The 21,192-nt window shown below is 31.5% G+C and overlaps 1 protein-coding gene across 7 annotated transcripts in view; it reads left to right on the plus strand.

Annotated features, from left to right (window-relative positions):
• LOC148628676 (ELAV-like protein 1) overlaps window positions 1–21,192 on the plus strand; it is a 30,393-nt gene that overhangs the window by 374 nt on the left and 8,827 nt on the right. The window contains exons 1-5 of one of the 7 annotated variants that reach the window (XM_088592395.1): window positions 48–313; window positions 6,486–6,572; window positions 11,405–11,618; window positions 13,282–13,385; window positions 20,279–20,432. In XM_088592395.1, the coding sequence (XP_088448521.1) occupies window positions 6,528–6,572; window positions 11,405–11,618; window positions 13,282–13,385; window positions 20,279–20,432 (517 nt within the window). In that variant the 5' untranslated portion in view covers window positions 48–313; window positions 6,486–6,527. Of the gene's footprint in view, window positions 1–47; window positions 314–6,169; window positions 6,350–6,485; window positions 6,573–11,404; window positions 11,619–13,260; window positions 13,386–20,278; window positions 20,433–20,573; window positions 20,728–21,192 lie in introns of those variants that run through there. The other 6 variants (XM_088592376.1, XM_088592349.1, XM_088592369.1 and 3 more) reach the window with 6 other exon arrangements.

Below are 21,192 nucleotides of genomic sequence, written 5' to 3' on the forward strand. Positions count from 1 at the left end.
ATGGGGCTCTGACGTTTCTCATATATTACTGAGGCTGATCGTATCCTTGCATTTATTTTTGTTCCATTGATGGTTGAACGTTAGGTTCGTAGTGGTCTGCATTTTTCTTATTTCATGGTTTTATTTGTTGAATAAGTGATTTTTTCGAGATTGGTACCCGTTTGGATTGTGTATAGATATAACACTTTGTGTCGACGATTTTCAGTTACGTTTGCGGGACTTAGTTTTTCACCACAAAAATTAGCGAAAAAAAGAAAAGAAATCGTCAGCACTGTTCCTGTGGAGATTTTAGTTTTTCTCTTCATTTAGAAAGGTAAGTGTAACCCAGGTTTTGTCAATTGGAAAAGTTGACTGTATTTAGCTTCAGAGACGTACTTTGTGCACGGCATTTGAAACGAGGATTATTCCGTAAAAAGTCATCTTTATTTCAAATAAGACTACTTCGGAGTTGTGGTATTACACTTGATAGCACCACAAAACAAATCTCGACAACATCAAGCACATGGTCCGAGATTCAAACCGGTATATACATTTTGTAGTTTCAGCTAAAAAAAATCAAATTATTTATTGGCATATAATACAAATAAAAGGATTTCAACCAGTTACAATACACGTTTATCAGCTAACGCCTCTGTCCAAAGCTTTTTTGACTCTTGGAAGACTTCTTTTATTTTGCTTGTTGGTCTATCCGCATCATACATTGTTCCAATATTTTTATGGTCTGTATTTCGACTTGTACAGATGTAAATATTGAAATTCAAAGTTAAAATTTCGACTTTCATGACTTGATTGTTTTTTTTTTTTTTATCAAACTTGAGATTTAGACTTTCATCCTCAAACTCGAAGTCTTGAGTTCAGCTTCAATTTCGATATTGGAAACGTCGAAATTTTGAATATATACAATATTCGGACGACACTCATACACCTCTGTATAGGACTATACCCAATGTGCATTTTTTTTAAATTTTGTATACGTAGTTACTATATTTTTCTTCAAAAAGACAGCAGTCTAATTGTTGAAAATGGATCTAATCAGCAAGGTGGTTGTCAGTAAGTTTACTAACACCTGCATCTCGTATTGGATGGCTGAAAGCATGGGCATTATACATTGCCACGACAGAAACCGCAATCCATGGTAACAGTTTTCATTATTCGAACGGGCACCTGCTTATGACATTTTTACTTAATGGCGCATATACTGATATAACAATACAATACAATCAAAACAGACAGAAAGCACCCCTTTCGTTTTGCCAGAATAATTCTTTCAGTTCAATTAGAGGTATAAAGACGCAACTAAACAAACTCGGATACAAACATTGCACCAACCCAATGAACTTCGGAATTTAGACATTGAGAATTACTTCAACTTGAAAAAGTTTAGCTACATGCAGATATAATTTTGTGGTAAACAGCCTTTTAGAATATATTTTTTGTATGCATCTGCAGCACTTGATATTGGAATTAAAATTGTATGAAAGCTTGGAAGGTGCTTTAAAATATTAAACCAAATTAACTGGTCACAAATCACGCATTGATAAATATTGTTGATAAACTTAACAATATCCCAATTAAATGAAACTTGAAAGGAATAAAATATGTTAAATATTAATACATGCACCACATATGTTGAGTCAAAATTTACAAATGCGGTCAGCATGGTCAGCCGAAAAAAATCTCTCATATCTATTAATTTGAAATATTCAAAATATTGCAGTGAATTTGACAATAAATTCAGTAACATAATATAATTGCTTTGTAATGCTTAAATTATAAATTGATGTTATTAGATTTATTTACTCAGCTCTGAGAAGCGGAACTCTAATATCAATTAAAATGCCCAATACTGCATAAGTTACAGCGATGAAGCGTGACGCCATCATTGTTTTAGCTTTCTTGCACCAAATCGATTTTCTGGTAAGAAAAAAAGCTTATCAAAATGGTAAAATTATTCAAAGACATCATTTATTTGGAACTGCTGCACATGAGGGGAATGTCATTGCTATTGAAACAGAAGAAAAAAGACAAAATACGCATGCAGGGCAAATTTGGTTAAACGGAGGTGTCGTGGAGATTATGTATATAATGTCTCATGCAGAAGAATTTTGAAAAAAAAATTCAAGAAAAGTATGCCCCCCATATTTTATATCAAATAGTGCAGCTAAATCATAGCCAAACTGAAATCATTTCAACCGGACTGCGACAGTCATTGCGAAATGTGATAGAATCAACGCTGCGTGGCCTGGCATTGCACTTAGTTGTGGATGGTCTCAGTGGTAAGGTGTAGGGTACTACCCGGCAATAAGTATTCTTCATAATCTACATTAAATGCTCACTTTTCATTTGCACACATGTAAAAATGCCTATTGATGTAGATGGTATCTAGCACACTACTGACTATAACTGCGACTGCATAATTTGATGATGTGTGTCCGATTTTTTTTTAATAGGAATAAACCCTTTTGTGGTAAGTTGGTGAGCATGCTCATGGACTACCCCAACGTTATCACAAAATGGTCTATTTTGAAGATGAATTTGCAGTAGATTTCATTGTAATTATTGTTTTATTCCGTACTTTGGATTAATGTAACAATTTGAGACTTAAAAATATCACAAAATCTTGTGTATTTGTAATTTGCTATGGGTATTATAATCTAATCTTTTCAAATCGAGTCTTTTATTATGGTCAGTTTTGGAATATTACTGTGTCTTAACTGTTATATACTATAATATTACATGCTTGAAACAAATTCTCCAGTAAGTTCATACAAAAAAAAATCTGTTTGGACAATAAAGTTATTGATACTCTGGGATAATACATTTATTAGTCTGAAATTATTTTATCTCAATTTTAATGGTATATCTTTCCCCCAAAAAATCACTCCATACCATTTCTTGAGACATGAACATTTCAGTTTAGATAAGTGAATATATTAGTTCCTAACATCTATACATATAAACCGAGGGAGTTGTGAATCACCTCTGCTCGCCTCTGCATTATGGCTACCACGGAGTAATTATTCGGATTTATGGTTCTGTTAGTTTTGCAATATGCAAATGCAAAAAATAAGAAAAATATTTTTAAAAGTTTTCATGGAGGTAGGTGCATTGTCATTTAAAGCAGCAAGTGGCATTTATTTTGCGAGACCTCATACATGAGCATTGGAAGCAGTTAGACGTCGTAGAAACTAAGTGAATTCTTACGATTTTTGCTTAAATGCTTAAATTACGGAAACAATTCGATTAAGTTTAATTTGGTTTCTTTTAACTTAACACTAGTGTAACCTTTGATTTGTCGGGTCTCTTGGAAATAAAGGGTGATATCATTACAAGACCGCAAAAACAAAAACAAAACACAACAATTCAAAACAAAAATATTGAATTCAGAAGGTATCGGTCATCACTAAATATCTAAATATGCAGAAAATGCGCGTTTTTAAAGTTTTATGCTATCTAGCTTTAGATGGAACTTGAATTTCTCATTTTTATATTTTTGTTTCTTTCCATTTAATGAGTGAATGCACATGTATATTTTTAAAGACATTGTTGCTTACTATCTTTTTCATTTAAAAAAGTTTTTATGCATTTAACAACAAAAAAAGAAAAGCAAAATGGAGTGCAATGTTGAAATAGTTCATTTTTTAGTGTGTAAATCTTCATTTTTTTAAATATGACCTCTGTTAAAGCATGGCATGATTTAACATCCATTTGGTTCAGATTTAAATCAAATGTCTGTCTAGTTTAGAAAGAAGAAACTAACGTTTCGATAACGAATCAATTCTTATTGTTAGAATTTCCACGCATTGAAAATTAAATACGGAATGTTTTAATTTTTTTAACAGGTTATACTCGATAGCGTGGCTTGGGCCAGTTAACACTTATTATAAACCGCGAGGTAAACTGCCACAAACCAGGTTATTTCGTGTAACTTGTTCAAAAATTAGAAACATTGATTAAGAAGTTAAATATTAAAAATAAATAAATAAATAAAAAAAACATCAATGCAAACGGACTATGTCTTCAACACGTGGTATAGGCGGACTGGAACCAAGGACAGGCTTTATACACTTAAGTTAATAATTTGATTTCAGAAGTAATACGGTTTCTGATTGGATCAAAAATTTTGTTTATCATCTCATAGACCAAATTTTGTAATGATTGTGATGTCATCAAATTTTTTTAATGATTTACTCATTGAATTTTGGTACTTTAATTATAAAGAAAGACTGACACACCAAGCAAGCAATCGGAAGATAATCTCTAAACTATTAATGTACGAAGACAAAAGTTCCAACTTGCCGATAAAAGGCAACACGTTTTAGGATTTTCCGACCTTAAACAAACATGCGACACAAGTTCTTTTGTTGTGGTCAAGCATACGTGCAAGACGAGATATTTTGTTCTTATTTAATTAGGTAGCTCTATCCAATGGAAGTAATTGACTGACTGAAGAGGTTTTTAACGTCTTTTACTACCCTGTCGGGTCTCGCGCGGACGGTCGAAATTATGTAGCTAGGCTGTTATATAGGGTCCGACAGCTTACGCCCGTCTTAGACGGGATCTCTTAGCTGCCTATCTGTGACAAGTTCACTGTATTATATTATTCTCTATTGCTTACAACCTGTTATTATAAAGACACGCGTAAACATGTTTTCGTTTTGCACCTTGCAGCGTGGATTTTGTGTCCATATGGATGTAATGTGGCACCAGGCAGAAATAAAAGCCTTATAAAAAGCAATTTACTGTGACTGTGCTTTTTTTGTTGTTAGTAGGACTGGTTTTCGTCAGTCATATATGACTGTATATGAAAGTTGGTTTTAGGTTTATGGCAAAAATTTACCTGAGACCATGATGCATCGGAAAATAATGTTGCACGAATGATTTCTGATATTAGTTAATTTAGTTAAAGCGCACGCTGAAAACTTTATCAAAAACATATATAAAGATATTAGAGATGAAATTAGTATACTAATTGTTATATACATGTGCGCGAGGAATTACTGAAAAAAAGGATATTGCAATTTGCTGAGTTTACACATAACGTTACACTATATTTGACATATTAATGACGAAAGTACGAATGATTTATGATATTAGTTACTTTAGTTAAACCGCAAGTTGAAAACATTTTTTTATATTAACGAACATAAACATATTAGATATGAATTTATTATAATAATTGAGATATACATGTACACGAGAAAAGACGAATTAGATGTAGAAATATTTTTAAAAAGGATATTGCAAGTTGCTTAGTTTACACATAATGTATATTTGACGTATTAAAAAATTACGAGTCTCTGGTGTTGTTCGGTGCTTCATCACTTCAGTACTGGTATATGTCCCATATCTAATTATGGTGTTGTGTATGTTTAGTATGCATTTACATTCTCCATGCTGAGACCTCTATATGGAACAAAAAATATTCTTATTCTTATTAAATGGAAGCACACTCTGTAATTTCTTTAACATTTGGATAGTGATAGGTATACATATTTTAAAGGTTTTTTTTGTTTACATCTCTTCAATCAGCATATTTGCTTTTTTATCGGTCCACACTACCCCGACTCTCTGCTGTCATAAAATATATATTTACAAGTACGTTAATAAATCGTTAAAAGTATTTTTCAAGTTCAATTTAAAAACAATTATTTTTGCTGCAAGATTTCATAAAAACTCCATATCTGCATGCGAACTGTTTTTAACTCCGCCACGCCATGAAATCGTCAATTAAAAATCAATCAAATTGCACATTTTTGTGTAACGCACGCGTCTAAAATACTACATTGCACCAAGTTATATCTCGAGTGTCTCTTTTCTTTCATTAACTAATTTTACTTGGTGCCATATAGTGTTTTCTTCTGAGGTGTAAATGTGCGAACTGACAAAAAATGTAACATCTGTTATTTATTGACAATCGAACCCACTTCGATCCGTTATTGTGTAAACACATTCATTTGTTCGTGTGTCGATTTTCAGTAATGAACATATTTAATGTAAAGAAATTAAATTTATATCATGAATAGCGACCACAATCGATTTTCTTGTCCTTAATGAGAATAAATAATGCAAATTCTATTTTCTTTGGCTACTGAATGAATCGTAACGAAGCGGCACGTGCCATTGTAGTATTCTCGTCAGTGATTGGTTGAAATTTGACAGCTGGAGGTGGCGATAATTTGATGCAAATATTTACTCGGGGGTCACAATCTGTTGTTTTGCCGTTACACGGAGCACGATCGTTGGAATATAACATCTTTGTGTGTAGCGGTTTACGTTTTCTTTTGTTTGGTTCAGTTTTACGTTTAGTTTTTAACTCAGTTCTTACATTTTCATCTCTCAAATGCAGGTAAGTGATATAAATATACATTAATCAACTTAAATGTGCGTAGTATAGTATCGATTTATGTCATTTTTCAAATAGATTCATTTTGTTCAAATTAAAACGTCAGTATTGATTATTGGGTTTTTCCTTTATTTTAAAGATTCTGAAATTAGAAGAGCCAACTAGAACAAAGACGACAAATATGATTTCCTTCAATATGATGACCCTCCAGCAACAACAGAAAATAGTAAGTTTCGTCAGCATACACGTGTTGTGTCAAGGTGTTAATTCTCACATAGATTAAAACTGAAATGAACGTTAACATCAAATATATATCATATTATTGTGATTCTATTTCTAGCATTTTATTGGAAAAAGTCTATCTCGATGAATAGACAACTTCACGACGGAAAATGCACGAGTAGTTCCAATTATACCTCATACATGTATATTTTTTTTCTGAATTGTTTTCTTCCTAACGGTAAAACATGGTATGATCCAACATTTTGTATAATTCATTAACAAAACAGGCTTTGAGCACCATAGTCTGTATTTAATCCCTGGAGTTCCCAGTCATAGGTAATTGGTCTATACTCAGAAGGGAAATCAATACACTCTCAGACACCTAAGATCATAGTTACTGTAATCAGGTACTGAAAAGTGGATGTGTATTCCCTGTACCAACCAGTTGTAATTATGTTTTATGTGAGAATGTACATAGAAAAACACATGTATAAACATAATTGTGTCAGAGCCAATCATTAGAACTCATCATTAATTAAGTTAGTGTATCTGACCATGTTGATTTGGGTTGATGAGAGCATAGAATAATTGGGAGATTCCAGAGTAATTATTTGGTGCATAGGATGACAATTATGAGTCATGTTTTTGAATGAAGAATGTTTCATAAAGATGTAATGATATTATTTGTAATAAATTATTTGCCTAGGTTAAAAAAAATATAGATACATGTAAGATGCTTTTGTGCACAATCAGTGATTATGAAAAAAGTAGGTCTTTATACATTGTAGCAAAACATTGGTTAGGAGGCATTAAATTAAACGAGAAATTCATACAGACAATTATAGAACATTTATGTGTATGTTGAATTGATGGTAAAAGCATCATACCCATCGGCCATGACACCAGACAAGAGATTTCTTAGACATTGTTAATATTACGATAATATTGCAGAGAGAGCTTCTGAAGGGATTAATTTGTCTTTCAGAGAAAATTATCATTATAAAAATCACCAAAATAGACAATGCATGTGTTGTTGAAAACATAATTTACCATTAATATGTTGAAAACTGAAGTGTAAGGTTGATGTTTTATCAGAAGCCATGTTTTCTTCAAGCATATTACACATGTTATGATTCTAATGTAACTTTGTGTGCTACATTATATCACCGATTTATGCATTCCTTTATAATAACTAATATGTGTTACAACTACAAGATATTAGAAAAACTCCTGAGAAAGAATGTTTTCAAACACGAACTAAACATCTGCCAAATCATATCGTGCTGTTAGGATGTTCAAGTTCTCTATCTCTATAGAAACATAATATCATTTCCACATTTCCTTGATTTTTTGGGAAGATATTTTCTTAAATAGATAGATATGAATTAAAATGCTATCTGATGAAAACCTACTTTAGTACTTTATACATAGGGTGGGGTATGCCAATTAAACGTCTGTTGTTGCACACTAAAACAGTTGTGTTTCGAAAAATTTCAGACAGCAACGAAAGTTTTGCCTTTGATGAACAGCTGTTGTGTTTCTCATAAGTCTTCAATTATTGAAAACAGGAATTGATCTTTGTCAAATACATATTTGAACATTTTTTTTTACAAATAATTGAACCAGTGCCAATGAGTAAGGATTAGGTTCATGTGTACAGGATTTCTTACATCTATGCTATTCCTTGTTTGTTTTTTTATTTCTCCTGGGAAAATGTCTTTCAGGAATTCAGTGTAAGATTGATATGAAAATGTTAGAACTTTTCATTATAGAAGTTCCCTATGATTCTTCTTACAAGAGACACTTTTCTGTTAAGGAAAAAATGTAGAATGCTCCAGTGGTCCTTTTCGCAATACTGTCATATTTTCAAACTACGAATATGTGATGAATGATTTTCTTTTATGGTTCATTAATTTTTGACAAATATGGGCTTAATTTCACCACCAGTTTCCCTCTGACTACTGGTCAGTTTTTTATTTAATTTTACATAAAATTTAATGTTGACTTTTTCATGTCTAGAACACATTATGCCATAACATTTTTAAGATTTATTAAGAGGCAAATTTGTGATAAAATTGAGCCCATATTTGTGGAAAAGGTATTGATGAACCTTAAATAAAATGGAAATGTGTATGATCTGTAATTGTTAATTTTTAACCATCAATCAATCCCAACATTGATGTAATATATATAATGTTTCCTGGCTTGTTTGTTATAGCTTTTGTGAAGTTAAGGCACTGGATTTTGAGTAAGGATAGATTGGCAGTGGTTGACAAACTGGTCTTTAAGTCTGATTGCTATGTATTATCTTAATATCCATTTCTTGTTGCTGGTTAAATCCTAGATTAGTGTATTGAAAGGGTAATGTCAACATAGACATTGTTTAAATACTTAGTACTTCTTCATGATAAGTGGATTATTTCTGCTCCTTGTACCATTAGGCCTCATTTCTGTCTTACAAGCTTTTTTGATTGAGTGGAAAGATGTGTGAATGTTAATAGCAAAGTTCAGGATCAACTGAATAGAATGAATGTCAGGTATTTTTTTTGGAACAAAGTTTATTGTCTGATGATTTGATTTAGATAATATCACTTGTAATTCCAATATACAGAACTTTGTAGCAGTTGGGTGATCACTTTTTCAGTGTTGTGGTAACTAGTTGGTTTGTCTGTAAGCATTTAGTTCTAGAAACTGATCTATATCCAATTGACACTACTGTAGCTAATATGACTAAAAACACAAAATTAAGGTTAATCCTCAAAGGAATGCTGCTTCAGACACATTATATCACTGCTCTGTTGTCATCGCCAAGAACGATATGGAGCACTTTCAAATTTTGATTGAAATTATCTGTATTTCTACAAAATCATATGCTTTTTTCAAACAATTCTCAATCTATAAATATTTCTTCATCTTGCTAAAGATCTTGGAATTGTACCAGCCTATTGAAAAAAAAGGTGCTATTCTGCATCATTTTGATTCATAGATAACGATAAAAGCCTCTGCAGGAAGCAGAGCAAAAGATCTTGTAACTGTTTTGACCTCACTATCTAAATGTGATACTGATGTTTTGATAAATTCCTTCATCATCTCTTGACCATCTGTGTATATATTTGATACACAGATGATAAGTGTTATCATTACTGCAGAAAATATCTTCTAATTGATCATATACCATCAGTTTAATGCTTACTGTTGAAACTGCTGTAGACAGACCCCCAATTGCATTTTCTTGTCATAATTTATGAGAGATGCTTTGCAGTATGTTTTTGGTTCAAAGCATTTGTCTAAAAATTTGAAAATATCCACCTGGAAGAAAGAGATTGCTGTATTATAGTTTGTCTGCTTATATGTTATCTTTCCATCAAAGAAATTGGGTTAAGAGCTTTTGAATATAATATCTGTTATTTCTATGAATCTAAGGGTGATCACTTATTGTAAATGTACTACTTGTACATGTGATTGTGTTCATATAAACTGAGCAAAACATACTTTGCATTTATAAAGCAAGAAGAACATAAGCACAAGGTTTTAACCAAAAGTTTTGGCTTAGTAGCCCACAGTCACACCAAGTTTTAGGGACCATTGGCAAGTGGGGCTCCTGATAATTTCAAACCCTGACTTCGCTGTCGGTTTGTGAAACATCATATTTTCCATATTATGGGAATAATTTCACAAGTCTTCCTGAACCTGTAAAATTAGCCCTAAATTCAAATGTGAAAGTACTTTAATTCATGGATACAAATTTTCGTTGATTCTTTAATTAGTTGTTGTTAGGTTTTCAGAGTGTCTATCCATTAATTAATGTTTAATTCGTACCCACATTTGAACAAATGTAGGTATAGCCATGTTCTGAGCTCTGAGTAGGTGAACGTCAAAACATTAAGGTAATGTTTGGCCGTAAGCAAGAACTTGTGCTTGTAGTTCATTGTAACCTAACCAAAAGTCAAAACAATTTCATGGTCAATTCTAATGTCCCCAAAAATCATCAGTCTATCATATATTTTGCCAAAGAAGTGTCATTGACTGATTGAATTGAAGTCTGTGAGAGCCTGCTCATTACAATGTTAGGTGATGAGCCATAAGATTTTAGCACCTCTGATAATTGTGTGTAAATGGGTACTGACATTACTGTGTTTTATGGTGTTCTGATAACAGTATTACCATCAAATTGCTTTTTCACATTCTCTCTTATCTGTTGTATCAACTGATTAACCTTGCTATGGCATTGAAGTGTGCAGAGAAGGTACTCTGGGGAAATCTATCAAATGTTTCTTTAACTAATATTTCTATTTAATTTGTTTATGATTTTGTTATTGTATTTTATCTGTGGAATTTTGATTATTTATTATCTCTGTGAAGAACATAATGATACTGGGTTATTGAGGATGTGAAATTTTTGTGTTGTGGTGATGTACATTGTACATGTATGGGCAGATATCAATACATGTAGATGTGTATTAGTGAAATAAGTATATTGTACATGTAAAGTAAATTAATGTAATACATTGAACATGTATGGACTATTGCAGCTTCTACAATTCAATTTTCAAAAGTATAGTGCACAATACACAGAATACATGTACCCTAATTAATATTGTTTAGAATCTATGTCTCTAGAATTTCTCACTAACACATTCATTACTGATTGAAATATCAATCACTTTTATTCTTACTTTTTACTGAATTTACAAATCTAGGTTTTGTAAGAAGACAAATTTTGAAATTATTTTCTTTTTGCTTATATTTTATCAATATACATTGTACTTGTAAATTAAGATTCTTCCACAACAGTTTTCTTACGAGGAACATGTAGCTTTTTTTTTCTTTTTCCAGATGGAACATGCTATTCCAATGCAACAACCACCTCAGCAACAGAACGGTACAACATCTCCGGCATCAACTGAGTCCCAGGGAGATGAGAACTGTAGCAAGACAAACTTGATCGTGAACTATCTACCCCAGACCATGACACAGGAGGAGATAAGAGCCCTGTTTTCTAGTATTGGGGAGGTAGAAAGCTGTAAGCTGATCAGGGATAAACCTACAGGTAATTAGGCCTATTTGTGTTAGTAATGAACTTACCACTGCTTTTTTATTACTGTTAGGCAAGAGCAGGCAAATTGTAAGTCGATTTGTGGAATACACGGACAATCATCGTTTAATTTCTAAGAGAAACTGCTGTCCATTTGGTCTTTACAAGTTTTGATTTATAAATGTTTTCGATATTTCTGTCATCTTTGATTGAATAGTCATGAAGATAAGTCCATTTATATTGAAATTCAAGAAAGTTTATCATTATTTTTCATTGAGCTTATGAGTTTTTTCACAAATGAAAAATTAAAGTGATTAAATTGAAAATGCCTAGCTGCATACCTCAGAAATTTTCATGTTCTTTCATTGTTCTTTAAGTTTTCATTTTAAATGAGAGTGAACAGTTCTTCACTACTCATCAGAAAATTATCATGATTCTGAGACATCTCTCAGCTCCTAATCTTCTTCAAACTGATTGTGTAATTTTTGCCAATACTGTTAAAGAATGTATTTCTGATGTCTATTTTGATTGTATAATCAAGTTTTCACTTGAATTACATCATTTTGGCATAGGTAGTCATGCCAATATCCATTGTTATTTTGATGATGGCAACAGATGAAAGCATTAAGATTTTAATGTAAAAAATGCCAAACAAATTGATTATGCCCTTAGCATTATGATTACTCCCACAGTCAAAATATATAATTTTAAATATTGAAGACTTGTATTCAATAAATTCAACATTCCATCTGTGTTTTATTAGTTATTTAAAATATGTGAAGGAAAACATTCCTGAAGCAACATCTTTTTATCCTGACCTTTCATCTTTGTACATGTATGTGAAAAATTATTTTTTACATTGCTTTGAAAGATAAAAGGCCATAGGTAATTTCTTCTTAGAGATGACAAAAACTGCTCCAGGGGGGCATTTTGGGGTTGGAGTCCCTCCCCTTTTTGTAGGAAAATTTCTATTAATTTTTTGCAAAGGAGCGAATGGTAGCCTAGAATCCCTGCCTTCTCTTTATAAATTACTGGATCCACCATAGGGTTTTTGACTGATTGAGATTTTGATCTTTAAAGAATAGGCCCTAAATATTTAATCTATTCAAAATTACTAAAGGAACTTCAGCTAAAACTTTCAAAATTACAGTCGTTAAAAAATAGGCTAAAGTAAAACAGCATGACCAGTAAAATTTTGTTAGATAAGTTAAATGTCAGGAAAAATAAAAAATATAATTGTTGGTGCCTAAAGGAAAGCCCTGCAAGAAGATTGAAACAAAAAGACAGTATTTTCTTATTTTATTATTTCTTCTCTTGTTGGTCAGTGGAAAATAGTTGATTTGTTTTTGTCTAGCAAGCAATTCGTATCCCTTGAGACAAGTCTAGGATCTGTGACTTGATTAGTTTTCAAAGCAAGGTTGATAAAAATATCATTAGCTCCACTATCATTAGGAGTTGTATTCTTTGATGACAGATTTTTGTCCATAATGGTATGCCTGTTAAATACAAAATAAATTTGAATAACTTAACTATGCTGTATCGGTATAAGTGCAAAAAATTCAGCAGACATACACATAATTACACAGTGATACATCTGTTTTCTTGTTTGTGTCGTCTATTTATTTGTTTACTGACGTTTGATGTTGTACAATTTCAGGGAACCTTAAATCTTTTTCAGGTCAGAGTCTCGGCTATGGTTTTGTTAACTACAAGTGTGCCAGAGATGCAGAGAAGGCCATTCATACTCTGAATGGTCTTAGATTGCAGAACAAAACCATTAAGGTAGGGGGAATGCGTGAATGAGGTTTTCACTCTCTCTAACAACACACAAGGCAAATTCAGGCTGACAAGATATTTCCATATTCTTATTCCTGAACTTTTAGACTTATAATTCTTAGTAATTTAGTGTTAGTAATGATTTTTAATAGGTTATGACTACTTGTACTTTAAAGAAAACATAAAGCCAATTTGATGCAATTTTTTTTTTTTATTATATTAATACCAAAAACATACTGCAAGAAGGAGTTACTTGTAGAATTGCATATTGATCTTTTTTTTTTAAAAGCTGGTATCATGATGATCTTAAAATAAACTCTTCCTTAAAAGCCTGAATTTGCCTTTATCATGTAGATAATGGGAAGTAGATTTTAATCTATTAGCTTTCTGTATATGACATTTAAACTTGCATTGGCATTTGGAAGATTTTGTGTCCTTGCAGTGGTATTGGGACTCTTGCTTTTCCTTTTTGTACTCTTAATTAGATTGGTATTTTGCATCTAAATTAGGCTTTTATGCAGCACAGAGCATTGCACATAGATATTACATCAAATATTCATTTATTGGGATGTTGCACCCTTTAACCTCATATTTTCATCCATTTTTAGCACCAATATTAGAAAAAGAATATCTTTGGACATAAAATGAAGATATAAGACCCATTAAACCCAAGATGACTCAATGATTTTCTCAGTTGAATCATAGAATTTATTTTGAAAACTCACTTAGATCTGAATCACTGAAGATTAGTATATACCTGGCTATATTTCTGATATATTGGAAATATGTTGTAACATGTTTTTATTATTTCTAGCAAGAGAAATAACAAAGTAAATTTGACCATATGTCGCTATACAAAAAGACATGAGATCTATACTTGGTATTAAATATATTGTGCTGAAAGAGTAACAGATGTCTGAAACTAATATATAATGATAAAAAATCAATGAAATCATATAGATAGAAAGAAGATAAATGTGATTATTTCCAATTTGAATTGGTAATTATTTTTACTTATCCATGCTGTTTAGAGTTCAGTGACATGATGTCTATTTCATGTTGTCATTGAAATGGACACATATTCAGAGATTGTTTTAAACCTTGATTTGGCTGGGTTTTTAATTTATTAAAGTACACTGAATTTAGATTGACATATAACTAGTATGGTAAAAAAAAAATTGAAATATGAAAATGCAATACCTGTGTTTGTTGCTGATTTCTTATAAGAGGAAAATTTCTTTAGAAATTCTTTTAGCGATGTGTTTTTTAATTCCTTATACTTTTTTACTTTGTGGTAATGAAAAATCTAAAACCATTGTTTCTGTCTCTGTTTAACTCAATCCACCCACATTTAATAATGGGAATTCTAATTATTTTGTGCTATCTATGGATGAAATATAATTGATGAGATTCACAGAATAAAAACTAATCAAAAGGGGTTGAAGTCTTCCAACCATTGCCTTCTATCGGAAAAGATATAATGCATCGGTTTGATCTTGTTTCCAGTTACCATGGTGATCAATATTATATTTTTTTTCTGTCTTTGTGCAAATCTCTCAAGAGATTGCTACAATAATAATTTGTGTAGCAATATTCAGCAGTTGCATAAATTGATCTATAAGTGATGACATATGTTCTTCAACATGCTGCAATTAACCAAAGAATTACTCTTCCTGAAATTATGATTTTGTTTTTTGATGCATGATTAAGCTTTGAAATTGACCATGACACCATTTGGCTTAATATTCCGTGAAGATTGAGTTACTGATATGGTCAAAACCCAAATTTTTACTCACTCATTCAAAATCTGATCCAGTAGGTGAAGTTGGATGAACTTAAAATAGATGAGAACGTCATTAAGCTTTATATTATTTCTTTAGAATGTGGTATTTCTTTGAATGTCAAAGAGCAAATTTAAGATCAAACAATCTCAAATTCTTATTTATACTCCTCTGTTTTTATGATTCCAACTGCTGAAAATTGTTCATATGATTCCATTTATCCACTTAATCAGCGTTTTCTTATGAAACTGCATCCACATAGAGTGTGTTGTATACTTAATTAATGGTAAATGGCCCTATTCCTGCATTAAGTATGCGCAAATTAGCTTGATGTGTATTAACCAAATGATTTAAGATGCAACCCAATTAAGAAATGCACCCACTGGTACTGCCATAAATTTTCTACATAAATGTGGAGAGGATCCCACGTAATCCTTTGATTATTTTTCTTCAGTTGTTTTCTGATTAATTGTGTTAAGTTTAATGTCTTCTCTTTATGTACTCAGCTTTTTTTTTAGTTTTGTGTGTCTTTCTCAAAATTTTAGTAGCTATTTTAGATTTCTGTGTATTTGAAAAATTTCATTTGTTCAAGTGCAATCTGTTATTGAATAAAATATTTATTGTTGCTTGCATTTCTTTTTTGTTCAATCATTATAATTATGTTGGATATCATGAATACTGCTTAATTTGAAGAAAAAAATTGCAACACTTTAGGTTTAAAGTAATTTTGAAATATTGAATGCATTTAGAAGAACTACTATATAAGCTGTTCCCTTCTAAGTCTGATATTCCTCTTTCATATACATTGTAGATGCAATAGTAAGTCTTCCATAGAACTGGCAAAACAGACATCTCCATTGATTTTTTTTTAACTTTGTCATTTTTTTATGGTCATTTATTGTATAAAACTTGATAGAAAAAAAAAAACAACACCTTTTCCAGTAGTCAAAAAGAAGATGTGATAGAGGCTTTGAACTGAAGCATCTCACAACAGACAATATTGGAAGTCATAAAACATGGCAGATCAAACTCAATTTACACTAGACTTTTGCTTTGATCTACAATCTAATATTTGTACATAGCAGATATAATTTAGAAATTGTAGATTCCCCAAGGTGGTTCCTTAGTAACTAAAACAAGGCTGAGTAGTTAGCTAGATGAAAAAAAAAAAATAATGATTTTAGCAAGAAGTCATGCAAAACCCACCAAACTCATAATGCTTTTTCAATCTACGTATGCTATATATTTACATAACAATATTTATTTCTGTATTCAGATCTGCACTTTTGAAAAAATCTTAAATTTATCTCCCACTAAAATCAGCCGAATCAAGAACGATAACTCTTGCAAGGTGCCAATTTCATGTACAATCTATGTAATTTTTATCTCAAAAGCACAACCTCCAAATGAAAAAAACTAAGACTGGTTATGTAATCAGTAACTGTTTCTGAACAAAAAAACAAAACTGAATTCGGTGGTTTTTTAGCATACATGAATCACCTCCTTGTCTGATTTTTATAAGGACTGCTACTTGAGCTTTGGAACTGTAAAGTGGGAGAGTCTCCCTTATTAACACTTGTCTCATGTGGGAGATTTTTCTGTTAAGGTAAATTTTTTACATAAAATTAATTATCCAGTATTTTTCACAGAAAATGTAGGAATTTTAACCAAAAATCCCCCTCAAATCTTTTATTTTTATGTGAGAGATTCTAAAAATTTTTTCGATTTTTTGGGAATCTTCCCCCTAATGTGGGAGGGTTAACAGGTGTGGTTTTATAGTGAACTAATCAGGATATATTTTATTGAAAAAAAATTATGCATTTAAGTCAAACTTTTTTTAGATGTATGGTGGAAAGTATCATACCATACCTGAACAGGATGTAGTTTATTTGTAGGATTTCACTGTCACAGAGAATACCTTTAATTTTATGCAGTGCTTGATATCTATAACATATCAATAAGAGATCTTATACCATCACCAAAGTGTTCATTTTATTCATGCTCATTCTGTATATTTTCCCTTGACAACCAGAGTTGTCGATAACAGTTTTGAAACATACATGTAATTGATTAACATATCATTTTAATTATGTTAAAGAAAAGATTATCAATCTCTATAATGTGGCTCAAGGTTTGTGAGGAAATATTATGACTTCTACTTTACTGCTAATGCTTCCATTTCTAAAACACTTTTCAATTCTGCAAGTCAAAAAAAGGCTTGAGCAAGAATGAAAATATTGATTGTCAATATAGCTCTTTGTTTCTGATTACCATGGATTTCAGAACCCTTTAGAAAATTATAGAAGCATTTAATGAATGCAAGTCCTTTATTGGTTTTCAATTTAGGAATAAATGATACATTATACAATCAATACTGTTTTCATGGGAATCTGACTTGTGGGACATTTGAATTTGCTTAATTTGAGTCTTGACTACAATGGGTTATCTCAGTACTCTCATGTGGTTTTGTTTGTCGTGTGGCAAAGAATTTTAGAGAAACATAATTTTGACTATTAAGTAAGTTTGCTTTTCCATAGATATGAAAAGGAAAAGGAAAAAAAAGTAGGCATGACAAAGCAAAAAATTGTACAAGGGAGACTATTCATGATAAATTCCTGTATTTTAACATAAGATGGTGGGACAAAATACCACAATAGTATATCCAACAATATTCTTTTTTTAGAATTCTTGCATTTGACAAATGTGATAGGATATATTGTTATGCAATGTTTAATGCAAGAAAGACATTTACCATAACACTTTCTGTTTACTGTAAGATACTACTGTCCATCTGAAATTTCCATCACAGGACTTGAGTACAGTTGAACTTGCTTAAATCAAACTTCAAATAAACTGGAAACCTGTCTAAACCAATCATCTTCTAAAGTTCATGTAAGTCAATTTCAATGCATTTTGAACCTGTTTTAACCAAACTTATGTCTATAAACCACACCAAATGTTCAATCTGAAAGGGATTAGGTTATACTGTATTTATAACTGACATTTCGTAATGACCATCACCCACTGTCCTTTCAACAAGTGGAAAAAATAGGGTTTCTACGACCACAGAGTTTGGTTTATTTTCAGACATTTGTTAATGAAAATAATTACCTTCCAACAAATGATTCTTAATAAACTTTTTTTTTTTATTCTGACTCTACCAGAATTTCTGTGATGTATATGGAGTAATTTTTTAACCAAAGAAAGAATAATTAAAGACAAGAGACAATAAATGGACTGATCTTACGGTAGATAACATAAAAACTGATTATCTAGGTTTAGTAGTGTAATAAAATGGAGATGCTTATTGATTTAGGCTATTATTGGAAAACAGATTTGTCTCTTAGAAACAGAAAAGGCTTGGAGTAGTCATAAAAAGATGTTGGAATTTACATTTTAGTCATGAGATACAGTATTCAAAGAAAAAATGCCTAATCTAAATGGGAATTGTTGCTATCAGACTTAGCAAGTTAAGAATTTGTAAAGGTATGATGGTAGCTGCTGACACAAAGATCAAACTTTCAAGATTGGCAAGAATTCTACAACTTAGATATCAAGGGAACCAAAATTCTAGCAGAAATCGAATGAATGTAATTCAGGGACAAAGACCAGACATGGAAAACAGAAAAACACAACATAGAACTTAAAATAAATAAAATAATACATACAAAATAAAAAACTTGGACCACTTAAAACTGGGAGCATGGATTAGGTGCACTGGTAGGGTAAAGAAAGATATTTTTTTTTAATTTTTCCCCATACAAATTATGTTACAAATCTTTAACCAAAACCAAATATGAGTGGTTCTGTTTTATTGAATTTGCCTATCTTGGAATTTCTTGAAACTTTAAATTAGTATTCTAAGTATTTTCTGCTTTTTCTTTGTGGTAAACTGATGTTCAACAACCAGTTTAATTTCAAAACCATAATAACTGAAGAATTGTATCCATGTTAGTCTGATTAACCTTTTTCAAAGTCGACCAAGAAAATTAACTGTATTGTAATGTAGTAAAGGCATGCATTAACTTGGAATTTATACAGTAACATAATTTCCATAGGGATTATCTTAATATTTATTGGTATTTGACTTTACTGGGTGACATTTTATAATGGTATGATGCAGAATCATAAGATCAATGAACTCATTACTGTGCTAGGAAAGTGTAATGGGCTTAATGGTGTAACTGCTTCAAGGGTTTATCCATTTTCTGAATAGAGTAATGTAAATCTATTCAAAGGATGTGCTCTTTTTTTTGGAAGTAGAAAAAAGTATCTGTAACAAACTTTGTATAAATAGATGCTATAACCAGAAGTTCATATACACATACTTGTAAATGTGCAAAAGTCTATGATTTTGAATATCCATGCCTTGCCCAAAATATTCGTTTTTGCTAAAAAGATATACAAACACTAACTCTGACTTGTGGGACTGAAATAAAAAAGATAATACTTTTCTGAATGATCAGAATAAAACTGCTTACAGATGTCTTCCACTTCAGTGAAAAATGCATGACTTTTTCAAAACAAATAAAATATGAGCCATCAAGTAGGCAATAACTTTGAATGTAACTCTAACAAACAAACTATGTAAGTATTGGTAGTGAAAAAAATGTATGGCAGCTTATGCAAATACTTTTTTAGAAAATAGTCAAAAGTAAATTTTTAAATTTTACAGGATAACTTTTGAACTAATAAAAAAAATAGTAAGGGTAAAAGGGTACTATAAATACTCTTGAGAAGGTATTGAACTAACATCGACTTGGTCATATATATATATATGTGTTCTTCTTTCAAAAAATAGCAAATGTTAGTCTAGATGGTATTGTCCCGCTGCGGTGGTTTCAGGGAAAGAGAAAAGCAGCAAACTCAGTAATATCATTTCCATCTTAATTAACCATTGTCTCAGAAGTGAAGCATCAGTCTTTATTGATCCAAGACTGCCTTACCACACTCAAGATCGAGATGACGCCAGCTTGGAATTTTATTGGATTTAGCCTTGTTTATCCTCTTATTCGTATTCAGTTCTGTATTTTTGCCTTCATTTTTTATCAGTATTTTTCTGTTTTATTTTCAGTTGCTGTGTTTTTCCACGTTCATTATTTTGTTGATTATTTTCAGGTTTCTGTTGCCCGACCCAGCTGTGAAAGTATTAAAGGGGCCAACCTGTATATATCAGGCCTTCCCAAGTCCCTGACTCAATTGGACTTGGAACAAATGTTCTCCGATTGTGGCGAAATCATTACATCAAGAATACTCTATGACCAAAATACAGGTACATGAAAAAAAATGGATGCAAGGAAAAAATTGAGGCCCACGAAAATTTTTAAAAGGGGGATACAGAATGCAAACAAAAGTGACTGTATTTTGATTTAATTTTCAATTTTTATTCATTCTTAGTCATGTTTTTACCTAGGTTTCCCTCGCACGCCCAAGTAGCGAGAGCATAAAGGGTGCTAACCTTTATATTTGCAACCTGCCAAAGAATATGACACAGAATGAATTGGAAGCTTATTTTTCCCACTGCGGGAGAATCATAACTTCTCGAATTCTTTATGATAATACAACAGGTCAGAATTCTTGTCACGTTTTTGGCAATGTTGTTCTTTGATGCTTGCATGCTCAACGTTAAATGTCAACAAATTGCGAGGGCTGTTTTTTTTTTTTTTTTTTTATTATTTATTTAACTTCCATATTATACTGTTTAATTAACTTATATTTATCTTGTACTATATTTCTTTAATTGTTGACAGTTATTTTTAAGATCTACCTCTGTTTTTTCCTTGTTTCCTTTAATTTTATTCTCGGAGTTCTTCAGTTGTATTAACACTTTGATTTGGCTTAATGAGTTTGCCTCATATCATTAAAATGTAATGCCATGGGTGAATAAATAATTGTGGTAGATAGAGTTCCATTACAAGGCTGAAGGGCAATTTCTATAGACCAACAGCTTCATATTTTTGCTATGATTGACCTTTCACCCTTGTAATTACCATATATACATGTTGCAAATACACTGAAACGATATTTCTTGC

Source organism: Perna viridis, chromosome 1 (assembly GCF_037379345.1).
Source record: "Perna viridis isolate PV_CMFRI_1.1 ecotype Kerala chromosome 1, ASM3737934v1, whole genome shotgun sequence".
Classification (NCBI taxonomy): domain Eukaryota; kingdom Metazoa; phylum Mollusca; class Bivalvia; order Mytilida; family Mytilidae; genus Perna; species Perna viridis.